Raw genomic sequence first — 25,765 nt, forward strand, 5'->3', positions numbered from 1 at the left:
TTCTTTTTTTCTGCTTTGTTTGCTGTAATGGGTTGAATTTTGTGCTCCCAACCCCCAACCAGTATGTTTAAGCTCCAACCCCTGATACCTGTGAATGTGAACTTATTTGGAGATCGGGATTTTGCAGATACAGTCAAGTCGAGGTCATACTAGGTTCAGGAAAGCCCAAAATGCAATGCACTGATGTCTTTATAAAAACAGAGGAAAATTTTGATACAGATACAGACACACACAGGGAGAAGATGGCCTTGTGAAGATGGGCAGAAATTGAAGTTATACCATCACGAGCCAAGGAACAACTGGGAACATCATAAGTTGGAACAGGCAAGAAACAGGTTTTCTCCAGACACTGAAGGAAGCATGACCCTGACAATACCTTAATTTTGGACTTTTAGCCTCCAGAAGTGCAAAACAATAAATTTCTCTTGTTTTTTTGTCACCCAGTTCGTTTCTAGCAGCTAGAGGAAACTACCACAAATGTTCTTCGGCAAGTGCCAAATAGTCAACATGAGCAAGACGGCTGAAAGATAATAATAGCATTTACTTAGTAGTTAGTATGTTTCAGGGATTTTCCACATGGGTTAACTCACTCGTTCCTCACAATTACCCTATGAGAACAACTATTTTGGAAAAGGAGGAGAATAAGGCTCAAAGAGTTAAATAACTTGTCCAAGTTGTCAAGCTGGTAAGTGGGACAGTAGAGATTCAAACTCAGACAGTCCAATTCTAGAGCTTGCTCTTTTAACCATGATGCAATGCTCCCACCATAATAATGATGGCAATAATAGTAATAATCATCATAAGGATAATCTGATCTGTCAGTACTTGGATGATGTCCTATCACTGGGGCTTGGCCTTGAGTTATTTTTCTAGCACTGGGCATGGATTTTTGCTTACATATTCAGTCTCACCAAATTTCCTCTGTAACCACTAGTATGAATTCGAAAGATGGTGAATTGGGGATAAGAGGTAGCGAGTCTGTGACAACGGAATGATACAAAAGCTAATGGCTCACTTGGGAATTGAACCAGCAACCTTGGCTTCATTAGCTTTCTCCCAGAGTGAAATACTTTTAATTGTGTTTTACTTCGTGAAATGGCTTAACACAAATTTAGCTAGACTCTGGATGCCTAATCTTCTCTCCTACAATAGCTGAATCTTTCTTTCACATGTCTATGCTATTATACATTTAGTAATCTTGATGGCTTTAAAGTGATACCATTTGTGTGGTTCTTTTCTGCAAATGGAATTAACAACATCACTGACTAAATGATACATTGTAAACAACTTCTGTAGGGACTTTAGGCTATTCCATCATAATTTGGCTGTGCTGAAATATACAATTTATACGTGCACAGAAGAAATTGAGGTCATATAGATAACTGGAGTGTCCATTTCCAAAGTAATATTCAAATATTTGAGTGAGACATGGCTGTACAATATTTCCACTTCAAATAATAAAATACCTGCTACATTTTACAGATAAGAAAACTGAGACCCTGAGAAGTTAAGTGGATTTGCCTAAGGCTCTACAACTAGTGAAGATGACTAAGCAAGCTTCTAGTCTCATTTCTAATCTTAAATTCTTTCCATTATTCATCATTTTATTTAATTGGGAAATCAATAGGCATTTGACTTGATGTCATGCATGTGTCTTTTGCGTTTTTTTTAACTTTCAATTGGTTAAGTTAAATTTTTAAGGATATAAAATCTTGAATTCTCTTCAATAAAATACAAAAATACATCATTTTCATTGCATCCAAAACCTAATCTTTATGTTTTCCAGTGTATATACTTATGACTATATGTCACAGTTTGTATTTTGCAACTTCATGTCAAAAAAGAATATACGTATTAGTGTACTTAAAGTGGCTTTTTTTTCTGTCCACTTGAGGTACGCTCGTTTTTGGATGGACTGAGGTGTTGATTATTGACATCAAATGTCATTCCATTTAGTTAATAATAAAAGGATACTTTTAAAAGAAAATGCTAGACTCACTGATATCATATACTCATGCAAAACTTAGGTATATCAAACCAATTTCTTCTCTAAATACTAATTGTGTTTCATAGGACCGTCTTCAAAAAGTACCATTTTAAACTCTGTAAGAAACAGCTTTTGAAATCTGCAAAGTGAATGTACACTTCATATAGGGTCTATTCTGTACCCAGTAATACCAACTGTTTGAGGTCCATTTAGGAATACTGGGTTATTACAATACTTATTCTCTAAATTACTAATTTGTCTGAGATCACCCTCAAGGTCTCCCTTCACCAATACACAGAAAATGGAAAATTTTGTTGTGTTATAAGAAATGATTATGGTATTTTTCCTTGTAAAAGATAATTTATACTAAAAACTTATTTATGGTAATGTACTCATTTCAAGGTTCAGTTGTTCTTGCTCAAGTGAATGAGAAAGTTAGGTTCCATTTAGATGTTGAAGTTTTTGTAACCCAGGAATCTGTTTATTTACAAAGTAGCAAATTTCATAAATGAATGAATGGATACTTCAGAGTTACTAAAGCATTCAGTCTCAAAACTTTCAAGGCATATATGATTTGGTAAACTAGTGTCACAAAAATCTACCTGTCCAACAAAGAAGTCCTATTAAAACTTAGCAAGATGTTTCTTTTACACATTATACTGTCTCTCATGTTGCTACATCATTTCATTCATTCATTCATTCATTCATTTGTTCATTCATATAAGAATATTTGTTGAACACTAACAACATTCTAGATGCTAAACATAATGAACAGGATATCTGTTCTACCGGAGAACATACATATTTACAGAACTCTGTTTTTAAATGAGAACTTCTAAAATATGGGCTCATTTATTCCCTTTTCTTCCAACATGGTTCAGCTAGAGCATCTAGCTGAACCTCATCCAGTCATACAGTCTTCACCGAGGAGGTAATATTTGGGATAGGTACTGATGACAAGTGGCATTTTGTGCAATGAAGACATTTGTCTAGTGGGAAGCAACATTCCAGGGCAAAACGTGTGAAGGCTTGCATCTTGAAAGGGTCTGATGTGTTTTTGTAACCAATAAAATTCTACAGTGCAGCCACAGAATGCCTCAGGTTATTTTCATCAGAATTAAAAATGTGTCAACTTTATTGATGTCCTAACAGAATTCATGTGTCAATATTGTCACCAATATAAATCATGCTTCTGAAAACGCAGGCTACTCACTTGCTTCTTCCACTAACTTCTTCATATCTGCCACAGCCCAGCACATGCTGGAGTACAGCATCATACATGGGAGGATTTGAGAAACCTCAGATAGCATACTGTTCCTTACATCCCCAAATCCTTTGTCGGAATGAACAAATAAGCAAAAATGCAACACCTGTTTCTACTGCTTAAATCTGATATATATATATACACACACATACACAAATATATATGTATATACATATATATGTATATATATTTCATTGACAGTATCTGCTTGTTCTTTATACCACTTACTTACCATTTCTAAAAATACTACTGAAGATTTTTTTCTTTTGATATTGAAGAGTAATGCTTATCACCCTTGAAAGTTTTCATAACACGGTACTTTCCAGATTGCGAGGGCAAGCTGCTGCTGTCATATGATTGTGGCCATCTACAATCATGCTGCCAGAATGCCACACCTAAAATAATTTTGCTGTAATTTCTTTCTTTGCTCTACTATGTCATCACATTAGAAAAAAATGCAAAGAAACCAGTTTGGGGGGTTTTTTGTTTGTTTTTTTGGTTTTGAATAAAACATGAGGGGAAAAAAAATCTCCTATGACAAAAATGCATTCTTCCACATTTGGAGACTCATTTTTCATGAGGTAAGGTTTCATACAATGGCACTTGCAAAAGGATAGCTTCAGGTAAATTTAGAGCAATGAAAAAAAAATTCAATGGAGACACTGTGACTCTACTACTTTAATTTAAATGTGAAATAGACATATATTTGCTCATTTTGAATAAGTCTCTTCCTATGAGATGGCACAATAATGTGTACAGAAGTTGGCTTTCATTCTGACTTTTATTCACATTTTGACATTAATAAAGAAAATAAGAGGATCTACTTCACATTAGTGGTCATGGGAGAAAAGCCTTCCTTCCACTTCCATTTTTTTTCTTTTCTTTTCTTTTCTTTTTCTGCAATTGACACTGTATACTGAAACCACAGTTCTACAAAAGCGTGAAAAACCCAAATACAAAGCAGTGGCCAGAGCTGCCTGTGAAAAGAACACCCAGGAGAAGAACCGGAAGAGAGGGAAGCCCAGGAGCAAGGTATTAAGAAGAGGTTAGAAGATAAAAGGGTAAGGCTGAAGGTCCCAGCAGTCCCTGGCTTCTACAGGCTACATAGGCTACATCCAGGGGGGATGGGTGGGGAGAGGGTTTCCTAACTCCCCCTGCCTTCCCTTGGCAGATCCCACCAGGTCTCCTGGAACTGGCCCTGTCTTTCTATATTAGCAAAGCAGGACATGTCATCTGTGTACATTTGATCTTATTGCAAAGGAGGGGAATGAAAGTTCTATTCTTTTGAATACTATCTCCCAGAAATTACATCCTCTTTTAGGGCTTGAAACATTTCATTTTGGAAGGTTTAAAAAAATTAGAATCTATGCCAATAAAATTTAAACTTAGATTTTATGGTATATTTAGCTAAAGAATTTAATTTTAAAACACTCAAGTCCAACTATTTTTTGAAAATAAGATGAATAGTTAATTTTGAACACTTTCATTTATTTATTTAAAAGATTTATTTACAGGGCACCTGGGTGGCTTAGAAGGTTAAGCATCTGCCTTCGGCTCCTCATCAGTGGGGAGCCTGCTTCTCCCTCTCCCTCTGCCATCCCCTCCACTCATGCTCTCTTGGCTCTATGTCTCTGTCAATAAATAAATAAAATCTTTTTATTTTTATTTTTTTCATTTTTATTTTTATTTTTTTAAAGATTTTATTTATTCATTTGACAGACAGAGATCACAAGTAGGCAGAGAGACAGGCAGAGAGATCGGAGGAAGCAAGCTCCCTCCCTAGGACCCTGGGATCAGGACCTGAGCCGAAGGCAGAGGCTTTAACCCACTGAGCCACCCAGGTGCCCCTAAATAAAATCTTTTTTAAAAAGATTTATTTACTTATTTTAGAGGCGGGGTAGAGGGGCTAGGGGAGAGAGAGAATCCTCAAGCAGACTCCCCATTGAGCATGGAGCCAGACGTGGGACTCAAGCCCAGGACCCTGAGGTCGAGGCCCACACTGAAATAGAGAGTCAGGCAATTAAGCGACTACACCACCCAGGCACCCTGAATACTTTCATTTAACGATAAGACAATTAATGCATCCTTGAGGAGTCACATGGAAGTCTCTTTCCAGACTATCACTGCAAAGAAGTACATTTAGAAAAGGAACAGGAGTTTGAACATACCTCCCTTTATAAATTTAATTGCAGCTAAGGTACTATTATCTGCAAGTCAAAATTTTCCTTAAAGTAGAAAAAAATAACTTACTATTTCTTATAACTTGTTCCTCCTGCATCAAATCCAAAACAAAAAAGAGGGCATGCCATCACTGTGTTCTTGGTAGTTTTATCTGATCACTCAGAAAAAAGGCACTGGAAATCATAAGGGTAGGCTGATGTTTACAATGAGGAGGTCGCTGCCCCCCATTAAACCTTGCCTGGCTCACCTCAGCATCAGATGATAACAGCATGTTCACCAGGTTTTCCAAGTGATGAAAATGTCAGGGAACCCAAAGTTATGGTTCCCCCAACAACCATAACTTGACTATTTTGCACAGAATTATTAAGGAAGAAAAGTTAGAAACTGACAAATCATATAAACTTACAGTTACACGGAATTCATGTCTACATAGAGCAAAAATTCAATAATGAGACAACCTAACTGTGTAGCTCAGATAAAATCACCCCTTACCTAAGACAATCATAGGAACAAAACTATTTTTGTTTAAACTAAATTATTTAGATAATTAGCTCAGAATATTCTATTCTGTACATGGAGATAAAAATGGGACAAATAACTACTAGAATGATCTGAACTTCAGAATATAATAATAATTTATATTAAATTGGTGTGTTTTCTATCTATGATAAACATACAGCTAACCAAAATAGATCATTTGACCAACGAAATTGACTTTACTTTATATTTACACTCACAGATACATTCATAAAGGGATGCCCAGTGAATCTTAATTTTACTTTTTATATCGAGAAAAGTGCCATTTTAAAAACGGATTCTAGATATAGCTGTGGTGATATCAGGTCAAGATGGAGAGAGACACCTTCAGTGTTCCACTTATTTATGTATGTGTAAGATAAGAAAGAAAGAAGGAATGATGGAGTCTGAGGAGAATAGGAAATTGCTTGTTCTCTAAAAGGCTTTAGAATTCAATTAGTCCTCCCCATTCCAAAAAATAGCAACCAAACAAATACGTCAAGAAGACAAAAGCCAAAGGGTAGGGTCATTAAGGAGCTGTGAGACAGGTGTGTAACAAAGTGAGCTGAGAGCTCAGGTCCTCCCCTCTGCAGTCTGAGAGACCCCTGGCTTACCAGCAGGGGCCGTGAGCCCTAGCTGCTAGCAGTCAAGGTGGGTAATGGCAGCCTCTACTGAGAAAGATCACTTCGTAAAAGAAGAACGGTCACAGCACACAGTGCCCATCAGTGGACTAATTTCCAGTTTTCTCTCAGAGCTGTGAGAGAACCCTCCACGGGCTGAAAGGGACCCTAGACTTTTTTTTTTTTTTTCTTTTGACTTACAAAGGTAGAGGGCTAGAAAAAAAAGTTCTCGTCATATGAAGACTCACACTGTTTATTTTTAATACTAAAAAGAAATGCATATTGGTTTTTACCACAAGCTGCTTACATGGGTCATAGCAGTTATTTGAATAAAAAAGATATTTTTTTTGATAGTCTTAGCAGGAGAAAAAAAAATCCCTTGGCATTTAGTATTATGATGCTAGTCAAAATACCACTCAGCATATTTTGTTAGATGTATACCTCCCTTTTAGAAATAACTGTCATCCCTATGTTTATGTCACCTTACATTTCAACTTGATTTCTGGGGATTGAACTATATCTCTTTTCTTAGATCTTAGATTTGGACTTCTCATTAAAAATTCTTAGAGGTATCACTAAAATTTCAATAATAAATATTTGGCTTTGGCTCTCTTTTATAACTTTTCATTTCTTCTACAAAGAAACATTAACTTTCTGAGGTTTATTCTCTTTTTCAAACATCTCATGGCTAAACATCTGATTCAGTTATGTTAAATAGTCAAGGTCTGTTTATTTTAGAAATGGTATATTTAAGGCCTTCAGAGTTCACAGATTGTAGAAAGTTACTTTTCTATATGATTTCCCTTTGCAGTACTGGTGACTAAGTAGCGAACTGGGATGACAGCAATTAATACAAGGGTGCCTGGGTTGCTCATTTGGTTAAGCATCTGCCTTTGGCTCAGGTCTTGATCCCAGGGTCCTGGGATTGACCCCCGCTCCACCCTTCCCCCCCAAGCTCTTTCTCTCTCAAATAAATAAATAAATAAAATCTTTTTTTAAAAAAGAAATTAGTACACACATAGCCGTGGGTGTGGTGTGTTTTCCTTCACTAGACTGTGAGTGAGGTCTCTGAGGCCAAGGGTTATGCTGAATTCATTTTTGTCTTATCCTAGTGCCTTTAAGCAAGAAGAAATTGCTGAATACATGAATTTCTTCAACTGAAGTGGTAATTATAGAATGATGTTGGATGAAGTAAATAATTAAAAATAGTGAACAGTCTAGTGACCATGATAATTTAGGTTGACTTACCAAAAAATGGCAATTTCCTGTGGTTCACTCTATAGCTTCATCAGATTCATGCTACCTCCCCACCCCCCAGAACCTTACAATATCTATAAGGTTTTCCCATCACAATCCTTTAAGAAGGATGGAGATTTTCCCTAGTTCTATCCATTCCCCTAAAGAGAATAACAATACAATTAACATTCCTAAGGCACAGAGAAATGAAATAACCCACCGTTTCCTGAGTTGACATATTCTTTCATTTAACAACTATTCCTGGGCCCAGGATGTGCAGACAGTAGTCTAGGGACTGAAGGTTCAGAAGTCATGAAAGCAAAGACCCTGCCTCAGGGTGGATCTGACAACACCATGGGGTGTCCAGACAAGTCCCCAGGCCAGTACATTACTGACTCTAGTGATATGTGAGGGTGTTGTAAGAATACAGAGGGGCAGCTGAGTCAGACCAGGAAGAGTGGGCAGGGAAGCCCACTAGGAAACTTCCCGGCCAGCGTGAGATGGATAAGCTGGTCAGGCAAAGAGAGAGGGCAGTGATGGGGAGAAGCTGAGCCAGGAAGTGACACATCACAGGCCCTGGAAGTGAGGTGAACGAGGCTGGGCCAAGCCTAGGTGAGGAAGAGGAGGGAGGCAAGGCCAGAGCTGTACACAGCAGTCAGAGTAGAGCCAGTCAGTGGTGAGTCCAGGAAAATAATAAAGCTTATAGAAAAGTTATTGAAAAACACGTCTGAAAAGCATTCATAAAACACTATTTGTGGGTTTTTGTTTTGTTTTGTTTTCTGGTGATTTGATTACATTGCTTGGACTCATCAAACCTGAGAAATCATTCAATTCTGTCCAATCTCTTCATTTTATCAACAAAAGTTAAGCCTGGAGAAGTTACATGACTTGCATGAAGTCCCAAACCCGGTTCTCCAGTGCTGGATGAAACGCACCCAGGTCAGCAGGCTCTCCCACAAGGTGCTCTTCGCTGACATCCTGTTTGCCTGTCTCCTGGTTCCTTTAAACCCTACGTTGAATTCTTTCAAATCTGAGGTGTGCCAACTAAAGAATTTTTTGTGGGTTGGATCAGTGACTTGTAACAATTATTTTCCAGAAGTACTAAGCATTTGGTAAGTGCCCAGTCATTCTCCCCTCCTCCCCCATTTTATAGATGTTCAGTTTTTCCAAATTCCTCTATTAAGTTTTCATGTCTTGCTAGAGCTTAAATATGTACAAGTTCGAATTCAAAAGGCTTATTTTAAGTGTACAGTGAAGATGGCAAACATGAAACATGCTGACTGTTGCAGTTCGATGACTAATGCCACAGATAATCACCGAACATGTTTTATTGCACAACTGATAACATGCGCACACAATGAAGACACAAAGATACTCTGAACTAGTCAACGTGCTCAAGACTAAATGCCAGCATTTGTTTTTATAGTTTTTGTAATCTCACCTGCTAAGACCCTTATCTTCATAAAACCACTGAGTTCCTGAATAAATATTGTGCCACAGATTTAAATCTTCTGGGGGATTTGATGCAAGTGGTTGCTGGATTTTACGTCTCAGAAGCTCATATCTAAAGCAAAAGACAAGCAGAAACATTGGGATTATCTCAACTAATGTTATTACCAAAACTCAGGTTGTTTCATAGCATGAGTGTCTGGTGTGTGCACATAAACGAAAAGAAAACATCTTAATTTACAATCATGAGGTTTTTTTTTCCAGGTAATCACTGTCTTCTGGCTCAAGTTTTAGGTATTCAATTATTTTGAAACAATCAGCTACATTCACATTTTACTATTATCAGTAAGAATGATAACATTTTAGATTTCTTCTATTTCAGATTTGCCAAAACATTATCACCAGTTTCACACAAAGTGGAAATACAAGATGCTTATAAAGTTAATGGTTTTCTAAGACATCAACCCGTCAGTGCTTTATAAATAATGATAATATTATCAACTTGCTACTCTTGGCTCAGTGTCAAGTTGAGGTTGTTGAAAAGCTATTTCAGAATCACACACGTTTCTTTCATTTTATCTATGTCCCTGACCACATTCTTTACAAGTTTCCAGATAATAATACCCTGCCAGAGAATTATTGTGTTAGCTTCAGAATTTTGAGGCATTTTTGTGTAAATGTATCATTCAGAACAGGCATTGAGTTTGTCTAACATATAATAAAAACATATTCTGAAAATCAAGAGAAGGATTACATCAAAAATTGTTAGAGAACAGTGATTGTTGTTTGAAGGGGTTTGAGAGCTTCACAAAATTATATTTCTATCTCGAACTTCTAAGGCTCCATATAAGTTGAGATATACAATATGAAATTGTATTCAAGTTATGAGTGGGGGTATCCAATTAGGAATTAGTTCTACATTCATACGTGAGTAAAAGCCTCCCTTCCTTCTTTCTTTCTTTCTTTCCTTCCTTCCTGGAATAAGACCATAGCAAAATCCAAATGCACAGTCACTTTCTCTTACCTCAAATTGGGTCCGTTTGGTCTGGATGGTGGCTGCCACGAAATTCCAACATATGATTCACTTAGTGGAACCACCAACAGTGGGTTAATGCCCTGAGGTAGGGTTGGGTGGGTGGTAACATGGGTAGGTAAACTCTCTGTGCACCCTCCTAGGTACCCATTACCTCCTGAGCAAGCCACAATGGTGACAGAGTAATTAGTGAAAGGAATCAGATGAGTAATTATTTGACTTAACACTGAGGGAGTCACATTGGTTATTGTGATACGAGGATCCGGCATGCGGATCTCATAGCTAAGCAGGTCTCCATTCTGCATGAGTGGGGGTTTCCAAGTGACCTGAAATAAAAGATAAATTTAGAATCAGTGTGACAACACAGGAACAGAGCAAGTGAAGTTCACAAGACCTAGAATTTTGCCGTGCCTTGTTTTCAGTTAAGCCACTTTCTAAATGCCTCCTTTCGACTTAGCCTTTTGCACTAGACAGTAATGAAAGGTTTGAGATCAATTAGCAGTACACCAGGAACTAAATGAAATGCTGTTTCCTGGGTTTGGCTTTTCATCATGATACTTTCTAGGACTGTCAGACTAATACACACCTTAGTGATTCATCTCCACTGTGGGTGTTCTAAAGGACACAGAGCACACACATGGAGGAAATTCACACATCCGCAGGCATCAATGGGACAGCGGCAGGATTTGACAGTTTTCTTGTTTATAACTCAATTAAATGAAACATCAGAACTCCCCGCTTTGCATTATTAGTATGTACTCTAAATATGTCACTAATTTTTTTTTGATAGTGAGGGTGGAGGAATCAGACTTTGCATTTTCTGAGGATGCACAATTGAGTTTCTGAATCTCACATGCGCATCATGTAGAAAGTAAAGCAACAGCAATTTCTAGTCTCAGATATAAGAGATAAGCCTTGAAAAAGGCAAGCAAAGGACGATCCTGTTTAACTAACACATGGGCCTGAGCACCAGAAAAAAAGAAACATTTTATAATGGAATATTACAATGTTTAATATTCCTTGTTTTTTTTTTTTTGCCTAATTTTTTTAAGTGGTACTTAAGCATATGAGTACGCTCATGTTTTGGGGGTAAAAGAACCCTAGAAAAATGTATATAGGCCATTAATAAAATCACTTTTTTACATACTATTCTGGTTCCTCTCTTACCATTGTCTTGCAATGTCCCTTAAATTTTGGAGTATATATTTCATCTCCTAAATAGCCTGTAAGCTTCTTGATGGCAGGGCCTAAATTGTATGCCCATTTAATGCCATGCACATGGAGATAGAATTCAGTAAGTAACTGTACTCACAGCTGATTAGATTATATGTTTTCCCTGAGCATAGTTATTTTGAAAATTTAAAAGATATATTTCCAGAGTAAATATATATTGATAGCCACATTTGTAACTCTATACAAAATCAAAGACAGAAAAAAGTAACAAAAATTAGGATAGAGAAGGACTGACCAACATTTTCTATCTTAAATCAAAGGGAAAAGTTTCTTCCAGAAGGAATATCACCTGGGATTTTCAGAGGGCATTCTTACTAATAAGTGGCAACAAAATGGGCTCCCACCACATGTCAGTTGTCTAGTTGCTTGATGACTGTGTCCTAATTTATAATTAGCAATGACCCAGTATCTATTCAGATTTTACTACATGGCTTGCAATTTTTAATTTTAAAAACTTCTTAGAGTGGCCCACACTGTGCTAGGGTGAAAAGAAGGTTTAAATGTGTTCCTTATGAGCATAGCGGATGTGTCTGCATGTAGGGAAGATCAAAGAAACCTAAAGAGCAAAGGTTGTAGAAAAGATACAGGATTCTATTTGTTTTGGAGGTGCAATGCTCAGTGGACACAAAACAAGGAGTCAAGGTCAAACTCAGGGTTTCTTGATACTTGTCACGTACATGAAAAATGGAAGGGTTATGATAGCTAAATTCAACCCTACTGATATGTGGAATACCACTTCTTTGCCTCTCAAGCTAGAACATTCCTAGTTCAGGTCAAGGTCTGGCAGCACTCGAAAGAATGAAAACTTAGGAGACAGTCTGTGCAGTTGAGCTAATAGTAAATTGATTTGGAACTTGGTATTGAGGCTGAGAAAAACCATTCATAACATAAAACTTGAAGGGTGCTTGGGTGGCTCACCCAGTTAAGCATCTGCCTTCAGCTCAGGTCACGATTCCAGAGTCCTGGGAGCAAGCCCTGTGTGGGGCTTCTTGCTCAGTAGGGACTCTGCATCTCCCTCTCTCTCTCTGACCCTCACCCCACTCATGCTCATGCTCTCTCTCTCAAATTAAATAAAATCTTTAAAATAAAGAGATAAATCTTGGATAAGATATCCAGAAGAGGTTAAGAGATTGGATATAATGACACTGGAGATAGTCATTTGATCTTTGGGGAAAAAAAAAATCCAATTTTCTCTACTATAAATGTTTACATCTAGAAATGAACTATTTTTCTCATTTAAAAAGTTAGACTTAGAAAGAAAATGTCTTTTTGACAGTATTGAATTGGAAGACATGAATCTACTTCTACAGAAATTTTTCGAAGGACTTTTTCATGGAGAAGGCCATTGTCCTTATGGTCAGTAAGCTAACAGAAGTGGCATCTAATTGGATTACCTTCCTGAAAATATCCTGCAGCCATTATTAAAAATAAATGTGTCTAAGATTTTAAGGAGCCAGCTAGCTAAATATTGCACTCTATTCTTTCCTAGGCTTAAGACCATATTTACTATAGTATGGCCAAAATGTATGAGATTAACACTTTCAGTTTAACTTCCCACGGTTTTTTATATATACATGGGCCACAGGAAGGATTATGGAGTATTGCCGAATCCCAGAAAACTAGCACCAAAGAGTCTCTTCCTGACCTGAATAAGCGAGAGATAGATGTTCTCTAAAACAGTAATTTTACATTGAAATCTATTACATAGAATTATAGTTATTGGCTAGAAATAAAATGCTTATTTCAGAGGTGTCTTGCCTATCATAATTATTTTTTAGTTGAGTGCTTCTTAGATTTCCAGTTTTCTTTTCAGTTATTATTTTTGGAAGGCTTCATGTCTACATGTGATTGGGTAACTCTAAGACTACTTAATCAATACAACATATGGATATACAAGGACCAACAGTGTGGAATACTTCACTCCAATTCCTCTTAACAACGGACTCCCTTGCAAAGCTTCTCACATGGAATAAATTGTACAATAAAATATTTGTTGAAAAAAAATTAAATTTTCTCTTTCAAAATGTCATCGCTTTCTTTTAAAATTGTTAACATTACTTTCTCATTTCAGATATTAGATTTGCATTTTAAAACTAGAGATAGAGTATATATGTATAGTATTTATATATTTATAATATATAGATATAGATATAGATGATATAGATATAGATATAGATATAGATATAGATATAGATATATAGTTGATTATGGTCTTTCACCTCTACCTTCTTCCCATCCCTCTCCACTGCCAGCTACCCTCTTAAAAGGAATAGGTAATATTTTGGGATATATTCTCCCATACTTCCTAGTATGCTCATATAACCAAAGCAACTATACCCACACATATATAAGCTTTCTCTTTTTAAAATTTTTTACGAGATATGTTTATTCTACACCTGTTAATCTGCAACTTAATTTTTATACTTAACAATAGAGGACAAACTCATTCTTTTTCTGTTACATAATATTCCTTTCATGACTGAAAACAAATTATTCAGTTTTTATCCTATTGACATTTCCTTACTGCTAAAAACAATATTTGAAAATATATGCATATATATTGTTGTATTTGTTTTTTATTGGACAAATTAGCAAGAATTGCTATGCCAGAAGGTATATTATGTTTAATTTTAGTCATTATTGAGGGATTACTTTCTAAAAGGTTGAGGTAATTCACTTTATCACAGACAATGAAAGAAAGTTTCCATGATCTGCTTCCTCATAAACTATTAAAATTACCACTCCTTTCAGTTTTTGCTTGTTTATTACTTTATTATTTCTCTATTTCTTAATTACTACTTATTTCTCTAGTTTGCATTCTCTTGACTTTTTTTTTTTAAGATTTTATTTATTTATTTGACAGACAGAAATCACAAGCAGGCAGAGGCAGGCAGAGAGAGGAAGAAGCAGGCTCCCTGATGAGCAGAGAGCCCAATGTGGGGCTCGATCCCAGGACCCTGGGATCATGACCCGAGCCGAAGGCAGAGGCCTTAACCCACTGAACCACCCAGGTGCCCCGGCATTCTCTTGACTTTTTTGGCAAGGGATAAATATTTCCAAATATTATTGGCCCTTTGCATATCTCCCCTCTAAATTATCCATATTTTGCACATTATTTCCTATTGAATTACCTTTTTTATCTTAAATTATTAGAAGTTCTTTGTATATTATGGGGAAATAACCTATTTTTCTATAATGTGTGTTACAGCTGTATTTTACCAATCTATCTCTTGGAGTTTAACGTTTTTTTTGTTTTGTTTTGTTTTTTCTTTTTTGAGGGAGTCTTATGGCCAGCAAGAAACAATCAAATTATTTTCTAGCTATATAGAATTATTTTTCTTTTTTTAAAAATCTTTTCTTTTTCTTTAATTTTAAAGATTTAATTTATTTATTAGAGAGAGTGTATGAGCAGGGTGGGGAGGGGCGGAGGGAGAGAGAGGAGCAGGCTCCCCTCTGAACAGGGAGCCCAACCAACATGGGGCTCTAATCCCAGAACCCCAGGATCATGATGTGAGCTGAAGGCAGACCCTTCAGCTAGGTGCCCCTAGCTTTTCTTTTAAGTCATAGTTTCTGGTTTTTGTTTTGTTTTGTTTTTCTTTGGAAAGATCTGTCTAATCTTTAAATTATATAAAATTCTTTTTCTAAGCTTTCTATTTTTTCACATTAAAATTTTAATTTATTGGAATTTAGTTATGATATAATAGAAAGATCTTTTTTCTTACACATGGACTGTCAGGCCAGTGCTATTTTTTTAAAAAACCATTATTTCCCACTGAAATAAAATGTTGCTTCTAGAATAAGTTAAGTTCTCACGTATACTTGTATCTGTATCTGACCTCTAGTCTGTTCAAGTGATCATTTGTCTGTTGCTATGCTAATACCATACCATGTCATGACTCAGTGGCTTTATGATAAATTGAAATACTGAAGATGTCACCTTGGCATTTTTTTTCTTTTACAATTTTCTGGACTAGTTTGACCATTTAGCCTTCTTTATATAACTTAAAATCATTTTATCCAGTTTGAAACAAAACATTATTGGCAGTCTGATTTGATTGATGTTAGGTGTATATGTCAACCTTGGAAGGATTAACTTACTGTGGAATTAAGTCCTTTCACCCAGGAAGACAGCATAGTCTCCTTCTGTTGCAGTGTAAAGAAGTTGAGAACAGCATGGGCTCTTAGAACCACCATATCGCTTTGGGATGAATCGCAACTCTTCTCCATATGTAATCTTAGGTAGGTTACTTCTATTCTTTTTTTTTTTTTTTTTAAGATTTTATTTATTTATTTGACACAGAGAGAGAGATCATAAGTAGGCAGAGAGGCAGGCAGAAGGAGAGGGGGAACCAGGCTCTCTGTTGAGCAGAGAGCCCGATGAGGGTCTCGATCCCAGAACCCTGAGATCATGACCTGAGGTGAAGGCTGAAGCTTAACCCACTAAGCCACCCAGGTGCCCCGGTTACTTCTATTTTTAATTCCCAGTATTCCTGCCTATGAAATGGGGATAGTAATAGTATCTCTTTGCTAGAGGTGGATTAAGCATTGAATGAGAGCAATTCCTAGAACTTAATATGAACTTGGTAAATAGTAGTCATCATTGCTATTTCATTTTCTTCCATAAGATGCTACAAATATATATAAATAATATATATTATTATTTGATTTAAGCAGACATCAATGACAGGTCCACCTTCATGAATGGGTGATAATGGTAATTAAGACAACTCTTTTTACTCTGGGTTATTATCAGATTTGTAAATGAGCAACACTAAGAGTATACACCCTAGTAACACAATGCATGGACAGAATCTGGTGGACATTGCTACTCCTTGTAGCCCATGATCACAGTGGGTGTCTTTAGCAGTCTGAGCAGAGCGAAAGCTCTGACACTTGAAGACTGAGAACTGTAGACCTGTTGTCTTTCTTTCTGCTTTAGCTGTGGAAGGTGGGGCTGCACTTGAGTCATCACCATCGAAGTTTTTTTTTGCCACATCACAGTTACACAACTGCATGTTTTATTTTCTATTAGTCCTCAATTGTACTCAAGACCATCAAAAAAACCCCAAATCTTGCCATTTGCAATGACGTGGATGGAACTAGAGGGTATTATGCTAAGCAAAATAAGTCAATCAGAGAAAGACAATTATCATATGATCTCACCGACATGAGGAATTTGAGAAACAAGACAGAGGATCATAGAGGAAGGGAGGGAAAAATGAAACAAGATGAAACCAGAGAGGGAGACAAACCATAAAAGACTCTTAATCTTGGGAAATGAACTGAGGGTTGCTGGAGGAGAGGGGGGTGGAAGCTATGGGGTGGCTAGGTGATGGACATTGGGGAGAGTATGTGCTATGGTGAGGAAAAACAAATAAATAAATGAAAAAAATTAAAAACAAAACAAAACAAAATAGTTCAGTATAGCAACCTCTAAACCTTTACAAACAACCTTGTAAATCTTGCACTTTTATAAAGTGAACAGTTGAGTCTTAAACACCAGCAATCCTAGAAATCGACTTTATATTAATCTGATTTTACATTGAATTTTTGCTAGAAATGGCTGCTAAATCTTATAAGTCCTTTTTCTATTGCATCTATTGATAAAAAAATTATATGAGCTTTCTCTGTTGATCAGTTGACTTAGGAAGTATGTTGATAGATGTCATGACATTAAACCATCCTTACATTTTTGGAGTCAAGCCAAATGTCTCCTGGCATGTCATTCTTTTAATATACTCCTTGATTCAATTTGCTAATATTTTATTGAAAAGTTCTGAATCTATATTTATATATGAAATTAGTCTATAGTTCTACCAAACTATCTTTTTCAAGTTTTAGTAGAGCACTTTTGCCAACTTTAGAAAATGCAATGAATTTTCTTACATGATTAAATACCAAATAAACCTGCATGGTTTTTACTTTTTCAGATAACCTCTCTGACATCATATATTATTTATTTTCTTTATAATCAAATAATCAAAAACAGAATTAAGAATATGACTTTGATATACAGCTGTGCTCTCCAATTTTCCCTTCTTAAAGCTCAAATGTATGCCAAGTCATATCACCTTTTTGCACTTATTATCATGTTACTTGTTTTCTGTTTGACCTAAGTAAGTATATGGAGTTTTCCCCTGCATTCCTTGTTAGATCACGACTTCTTACAGGCAGGATGGGGTGGTGGTGAACAGAACATACGGCCCAATATAGAAAGAACTAGGGAGAAATACCAGGCCAGTCCTGTTCTCCCCCATTCTATTGACTGTATTCTTTATTCCTCTTAAGCTGATTTTTTTTTTCTACCAAGTCCTTGTCACTTCTGAGCATATTATATATTTATTCATGTAGTTCTGTCTAAAATGTAAGTTCCATGAAAGTAAGGATTCTGTTTTGGTCTCTGGTGTATCCTCAGTGCTTAAAGAGGCACTCATGAAGGTATGTCCCTGCTCAATAAATGTTAGCAGAACTGAAGTTACTATTGTGGTTGCTGTTAATATTAGTGACGATTTCCTTCATCCTAATACTCAGAATGACTCTATGTGGTAAATGTCGAATCAATTTCTTAACCGGTGCATTAATGACGATACTTGTCATTAATATTTCATGTATACGCAATTTTAACTTTTAGATCTTATGTTTTACAGAGAGAAATCACTCTACTGCAGTCACACGCTTTTGTGTGTCAGGTAAGCAGTATCACTGGAAGATGTAGTTTAGCAATTTTAAGATCTTTCTGAACATAATGTGAGCCAATTATATTGAAGCACAAATATGTCACTTTAATATTTAAATATGTATCAGCCTAAACTAGATTCAGCTGAATATTCCTGAAGAGTCTCTTCATTGATAACCTTTTCTTTTCTAGATATAAATATAATGAGAATTAATTAATGATTTAAAATTATGATTTAAAAAAAAAAAACTTTTGTTAATGTACTACAGCCATATACTTCAGGTACCTTCTTAGAGATTTGAGATTCCTGACCTGGTAGGTGAGAGCCTGGGACATTGAGCTCCCCAGCCAAGCTAATCTAAACTTTAGTCAAGCAAGCCGACAAGCCATGTACATTGTTTCATCCTGGGATGAGGTTACAAAATCAAAAGTGGGAATTAAAAAAAAGAAGAAGAAGAAAAAGCAAGGCCACTTGTATTGGGTACTTTTGATCATTATTTATATATGCCAAATTAAGTAGCATTGTGCATGGAGACATTACTCTTCTGAAAATATTTATTTTTTTCAGATCTGACTAGTTATTAAATTTTTGTCATAGAGGATCCAGAAAAATGTCCAGTACATATGTAGCTTTGCCTTTGAGAAGGGACAGTGCATAAGTCGCATTGTATCGATTGGTATTGCTACTGAAGTTCTGTAAGATTCCCTCAGGATTAAAACAAAAAGTTATTTCTGGAATGATTAATGACTCTAGGTTTGTTTGGGATTTGGTTTGGTTTGGTTTGGTTTTTCTTTTGAATGAAGAGCGATTCTTAAGATTGCCCAATCTAATAAACACTATATGCCATGTGCTTCAAATTAATTTCCTTTTAGTGGGTGCTCAACAGAATTTGATATACTTTTGATATTTCTATCAAAAAGGTGTGTTGCCTTGCTAGTCTCTCATTGAAACTAAAAAAGGCTTTTAAAAATAGCTCTTAGTTTGCAGGTCAAATTAAATTTCTTCAACAATCTATACTGTTTAGCAACATGTAGTGTTTGCTTTTGTGGGGGAGAGAGAACACACAACATAGATCCAAGTAATAATTTCAACAGATGAACTTTGCTGTTATGCAAATATCCTTTGTTTTGTGCTCTGGTGAGCAAGCTACTGTACCAATACTTTTGGCAGTAGTACAAGACTGAATCCATGGAAGCATGTGTGTATTTACACAAAAGAGGCTTCTAAGCTACAAAACTCCCTCCTGTTTGGTTACACTAATTTCCCTTGAATGAAGTTTGTATGCAAGCCAAAACAATGGTAGTTATCCTGTCCTCTAGAGTTCATTCCCAGTAGAATGAAGTGAATAACTGAACACTTTCTAGATAGCCCAGTAATATGCTATCTTTATTTCTTTCCCCATCATTTTGATTCTTTGATCATTAAAAAAAATCAGAATATTGGTAATTGGAACTTTTGTTAGTATGCTAATCCATTCGTCTGCATTTTCCCATCTCTTCTCATTTTCTGATCTATTTAAATCTGACGTGGTGGTTAAGCTAAGCATCCCATTGTGGCATTCAAAGTATTTCAGGTGTGTGAGGCAAATGGAAGCATCTCAACAATATAATTAAGGGGATACAGGGAGAAATGAAAAACTGACATCGAATTCAAGATAGTTTGGGCCAAAGGCCAAAACCCAGTTTCTCCAGCGAATGCCTAAAACAACAAATGTGTGCCTTTTGTCAGTAGATGGCTCTGTTCAACACAGAGTCAATGCAGGGTAAATTCCGAAGTCTGCAAAGGAGAAAGAACACTCAGTGTCTTACCTCGGCTGAATCAGGTCCTAGCACATGCACCACAGGTGGCTGTACCCCAGCAGGTCGTGAGGGTCTCGTGGTCACTTCTACCCAAGCACTGCTATTTGTACCTCCATTAACAGTGCTCATTACTACCCTGTATTCATATTTTGTCCATGGGCTAAGAGCAGAAGTTTTGTCAATATACCTCATGGAATGACTTCTTGGGAGAGTCACCAGGGTAGTAACTTCTTCCTCCCCTTGGACTCTTCTGTCAATTGTGAAGTTCTCCACCAAGCCATTGGGGTGCTTGGGAAGATGCCAAGATATAATCACAGATGTTGGGGTATCAGAGAACAGCTCTGGACTTGGGATATCTTCCGGTGCATCTGGGAGTGTCCTTACAGTCTGGGACTCTGGAGAGAGGGAACATCCTTTCATAGTACAGGCTTCTACCTGGAACTTATAGGCAGTATATGGGCGCAAATCGATCACTGTGCAATTAGTGATATTTCCAGAAGTTTTCAGGGAGAGGTGGCCATGTTGGTAAATGTTATAATGGGTAATGACCCCATTGCACTTTAAAGGATGCTGCCAGGTGACCAACATCATTCTTGACTTCACATCCAGAAGAATTGGAGGGTCCATAGGTCCAGGTTCTATAAAGTGGCATAAATACAAAAAGTGATTATCTCTTGCAAACTTCCCCCATCTCTTCAAAATAAAACTAAAATGAATGATTACTCTTCTGTAAAAGTATGAAATTGGACACTTGGCAAAGGCCAATTAGAAAGTAAATAGATGTCATAGGACAGTAGAGACAAGGACTGTGACTGCTTTGTTCTTAAATGTGCGAGAAGTACTTGTTGAATATTATAGAGCTCAATTGTCATTTTTCCTTTCTAGGAGAATTTCATCAAATTCATTTGTCTTTCTTAAGCTAATGATAAAACACATGAAGCAGACTTTTCTGCACTAAAGGTGTTAAAACGGAACGATACCAGAGGGCTGCCGTAACCAAAGTTCCATTTTTCTAGAGCCCCAGCAACTAATTATAATCAATAACACTATCATAACAAACCTGCATATTTTACAGCCCAGTAAAATCCTTCAGCATCTCTCATTATATATTCCATATTATACCTAGTTCTGTTTATCATTCTAATCCATGTTTTGCAATTTATCTACTCCCTGTTAATATTATAGGTGATTTTTTACTGCGACTGTGACAGAAGCTGCCGATTTAGCTCTTTCACCTACTGATAAATAAACAATGCACAGATCTGACCTTTAGGTTAACAGGTTTTATGCTTGCTCCGCTCAGCACTCTAACTGATTCAATTATCATAAAGGTTCAGGAGGCTCCATGAATACTGAAAAAGGCCCACCATATGCCTGCTTAGGTGTTGTGGAACAGCAAATATTCTGCAGCCCTCCAGAGAAATTCCTTAATTGTAAATAATTTCTCCATGCGACACAATCAAGTCACCTTGAATGCAAACCCCTCAGCCTGCGGAGGCAAAGTGTTATTTAAGCTTTACTGGGCTGCGTTAAATTCTGCAATTTGAAGGGCTGTTAAGTTTTTCAATTGAAATTTCATTTAAAATGCAGGTGCTTTTTATTAGATGGAGGCTTTACTGCTCTCTAGGTACAAGCAAGAACATGGTGCAATAACACAAATCTGGCTCAATCACTGATCAGTAACAGCTGTAATTCCAGAACATTTAGCATTCTTATAAACCGCGGCCTGAAATCTATAAATTGCTACGACAGATCAAGAAAATACTATATCCCCCTTTTCTGCCCACAGCAATTTTGACATTTATGAGATTTTTCTGTGAACATTAGATTTTATTGAAAATCTTTAAAGAAGATATACTTGGATTTAGTAATTGTTTAAAACAGTGTTGATTATGTGAGTGTGTGTGTGTGTGTGTGTGTGTGTGTGTGTGTGATTCAGTGTTACACCCCAGGTTTAAATTTTAAATGCAACCGCTGCTTCTTAAAGCCAGTGATTACAATAATAGCTGGGTTATGTGGGCATGAATACGAGCCCACTTTCACAAAACACGACCCACATTTGTCACCAACCGGACTGATGGTCGAATCTTAATTACTTTTTTGAGAGGGAAGATGTTATGGTGCGCTCACCCTGAAATCAAGCCGTTCCCGACAATTTGGGAATGCGTCTGATTTGAAGGAGAAAAATCCTAAAGGTACAGTGATTTTGATAAGGATCATATTTTCCACGTTAGTCTGTTGTTAGCTTTCATCTTAAAGCTTTCTTAAAACCACTGTGACATTTCTTTTATTCTCCGAATAGATAGTAGTGGCCGCAATTAATAGATCACTGTAAGGATACAGATCCTTGCTTATTTACATTCGTCATCCAGATTTGGCTTTTCCTAAAGGAAGGTAAGTGTGACTCTTACAAGATGCCAATGTCATTTTGGAAAACCGGATCCTCTGACATTGGGGTCCCTAAAATCAAAGAAGGGGATTCTAGTCTTTATTGCCTTACCCTATCTCACCACTCCCCCTCCCTCCCCCAAAAGAATAATCTACATTTAAGAATCCGGAGAGTTTCTATGAGGGTTTCTAGCAGAGTCTTGCTTAGTTAATTATTAGTTAATTCCTCATTTGTGCACTCTTAAACTGTGAGCTTCTTCAGAGAAAAGAAACAAAGATACAGTTTGCTTCCTCTTAGGATAGGGATACGCCTTTTTTTCTCCTGAATCTGATGGTAGTTTTATAGGTGAAACGTCTATGGTCACGAGATGAACTAGCACTTCAAACTCTCCCAGAACACAGGCTTTCCTTAAAGATGATCTCTTATCTTGGGAAAGATGAAATGTTCAATTTCAATTTCGTGCCCCGCCCCCGCCCCTTAAAAGCCAGCATACATTTTATTAGCTTCCCGCTCTGGCTGAGTTGGCTCCCTGCTCTTGTTGCAAGAAGGGTCCTTAAACTTGTGTGATTCAGTAGAGAAAGCTGAAAGGAGCTTAATTAGCTCCTTTGGCCAGGGAAGTGTTAAAACTTGACTCCTGGCACTCTTTCAATTTAATGCTTTAAAATGATAAGCCGAATCATCTAATTCTATATACAAATCAACTGGCATGCTCCTGCATGGTGGAAAGGGTCACCACAATTATGTAAAACATGAGTAATAACTATAATTGGGGTAGTTTGCTAATACAATAAAAAGCTCTGAACATGAGAAAAGTTATGCTCACAGTGGTAGCTATCACTTTCTAAAGTAAGAATTCATGGATGAAATGACATGAAAAAGATGGTTATAAAATTTTAATGGAATGATAAAAGGCAAAAGTCAGCCTCTCAGCTGAATTCTTAAAATCCCTATATATCACAATCAGCTCCTTAACTGTAAAATCAATGTGGAGTATAACATGTTGTCAATGCGGCTGTCACTGGAGGGGAGACTGGGACGTATGACAGCCACACAGCTCAACTGGCCAGTGATGAAAATACAACTGTACAGCCCTCTCCGTGGGTGTAATTGTTTAGAGAACTCCCTCCTGGAGCTGGGAACGGGAGCATCCTTCCTGTTGAGATCCCTGATTCATATTTCAGGCCATTTCATTACAGCATTAATAACAGAAAGTAGTTTCATTTTGGCAAATGAAATTATCTTTTATGGGAAGCTATTTTGCTCATCAGCTTCAAAAGTTCAGCCCCAGCCTGAAACAGAGTAACACAATCGTTAGCGGAGGGGTCTGCTTTTTTATTTTCATAGTCAGGTGTGCGTCTCGGGATGGGTGTGTGTGCACACGCGCGTGCATGTGTATGTGGGTGTGGGGAGAATAAACAGTTCGAATGACTTCCACCTGGGGCACAGACAGAACTTCTAGTGGTCCGCTCAAGTATTCTACACTTGCTCGCTATTAGAATTACCACGACTGCTCAGTTTTCCTGTTATGTTCTCATTATCGCCCTAAAGCAACTTTTTACTGTTCTAATTAAAAACTCAGTTTAAAAGCTCTGTTCAGTAATATTAACTACACACATGAATATCCCCTAAATTTGCCAGTAAATTCAAAATCAAGGTGGCAAATAGATGGGTGTACAATTATATATAGCAATATATTACACGCTAATGTTAATGTAGTCTTTCGATATTTGCTACTGATATGTTAGCAGAAGAGGGATGGATTCTATCTTTTCTTTAATCATGAATTATTTTATCAATGTATTATTTATATCTCAACTTCTCCCCAAAAAGTATTTGTGACAGCTCATAAGAAAAGACTTAAATGAAATAGGACCAATAAAATAAAGGTAAAGAAATATTAATCTTGTGATGATGAAGGGGTACGATAGTTGTATCCCAAAACAAATATTAAAACTGGATACTCCTTGTTTTGCACAAAAATGAATGTGCAGCTTCTTGACAACTGATAAAATAGGAAATGGGCTGTGTAACACGGGCATCACATCGGTATCTAATAAAAGGAGGTTTTGAAGACTGGAAGCTTGTTGAAATTGAAAGGATACTATTTGAGAGTCTGCAAGGAGGAAAACCAATATCGGAAACTCTTTTTCTCCATTTCTCCCATGAGAGAACAGAATATAGTTTAGGAAGAATATTTTGACTTCAAGAACTGGGGCGTATTGTGTGGTGAATGGCTACGGATTCTTCCTTGAAAGTTTAGGACAGAAAATTAAAAGTGTCAATGTGAGAATTCATGAAAGCAGAGAAAATGTCCTGAAAGAACTGGAAGTTCCAGATTTGGAAGAACAGTATGCCTTATGTGGCCAAAAGAGATCCAAGAGCGCAGGTGGGATATTGAGGCCAGGTGGGTAGAACATTTCATTAATCAATCCATCCTTTCAAAGGAGTTTCTGTTAGTTGCTTTTAGCTTTGGATCTTAGGATATAAAAATAAGAATGTAAAAAAAATAAATATTTGCTTTTATTAATTCTCGAAGTACAAGAATTTGGCGGGGGTGGGATCCATGTACCAGAAAACAAAGTATGTAGTGATATGCATACAGAGCCATTTTGCTCTCTAAATCAACAGATGAAATAATTTACTTTTCATCATGGATCTTCTGTTATGGACAAAACAAGATACCTATATGTCAGCATTCAGAAGCTAAAATTTAAAACAATTAGGAAGACTCTTTAGAACAGAGAAAGCAAAATAATTGTCAACATTATTGAAACCTGTAGTTCATATTTCTTCATTAAATAAAATAAAATCTACTGCTATAGATATGCTCCACTCTAATTTTAAAATGTTCTTATTTTTCTCTCATAGAGAACATTTCTTAAGGTGCAGATTGAGACTTCAAATTCGAAAACACACTAGTGAAAAGATGTGGGCCATGCAATATTAATTTCAAAACTTAAATATTCTTAAGAGTACAACTGTATTTATTAAATGATCCAGAAAATCCTGCTCCAGAATGATCTTGATCAATTAATCCAGTTTCATAACATAGTTTTACTTCTCCCTGTCACAAGACTCAGAGTATAGGTTTCGAGAATAAGAAAAAGTATTTTCCTTCTAGAACTCTCTTCTTATATATACCTTCCTGCTTCATTTTGAAATAAGGGGCTAGGAGACACCTCTCTAATTTTGGGCTAGGAGACACCTCTCTAATTAGAACATTCATTATCCCAGTCAAGACAGTCAATGTTGAATGAAAGGGAAAGCCAGCAGGCTGCTTCTGACCAAGGGAGAGAATGAGGAATGTTTTGGGGATTTCCTTCTCACATTTGCCTCTCCTCTTCATCTGCCTTATCTCAGACTGAGGCTGAAACCACTGGT

The 25,765-nt window shown here is 36.7% G+C and overlaps 1 protein-coding gene across 1 annotated transcript in view; it reads right to left on the reverse strand.

Annotated features, from left to right (window-relative positions):
- The window catches only part of LOC111151119 (usherin), a 680,307-nt gene that overhangs the window by 218,137 nt on the left and 436,405 nt on the right, over positions 1 to 25,765 (reverse strand). The window contains exons 40-42 of the mRNA XM_022508904.1: positions 20,005 to 20,633; positions 10,278 to 10,612; positions 9,246 to 9,368 (exon numbers count right to left, since the gene is read on the reverse strand). Of these exons, the coding sequence (XP_022364612.1) occupies positions 9,246 to 9,368; positions 10,278 to 10,612; positions 20,005 to 20,633 (1,087 nt within the window). The remainder of the gene's footprint in view (positions 1 to 9,245; positions 9,369 to 10,277; positions 10,613 to 20,004; positions 20,634 to 25,765) is intronic.

The sequence above is a fragment of the Enhydra lutris genome, unplaced genomic scaffold (genome assembly GCF_002288905.1).
Source record: "Enhydra lutris kenyoni isolate GAN:26980312 unplaced genomic scaffold, ASM228890v2 scaffoldscaffold25, whole genome shotgun sequence".
Lineage (NCBI taxonomy): Eukaryota > Metazoa > Chordata > Mammalia > Carnivora > Mustelidae > Enhydra > Enhydra lutris.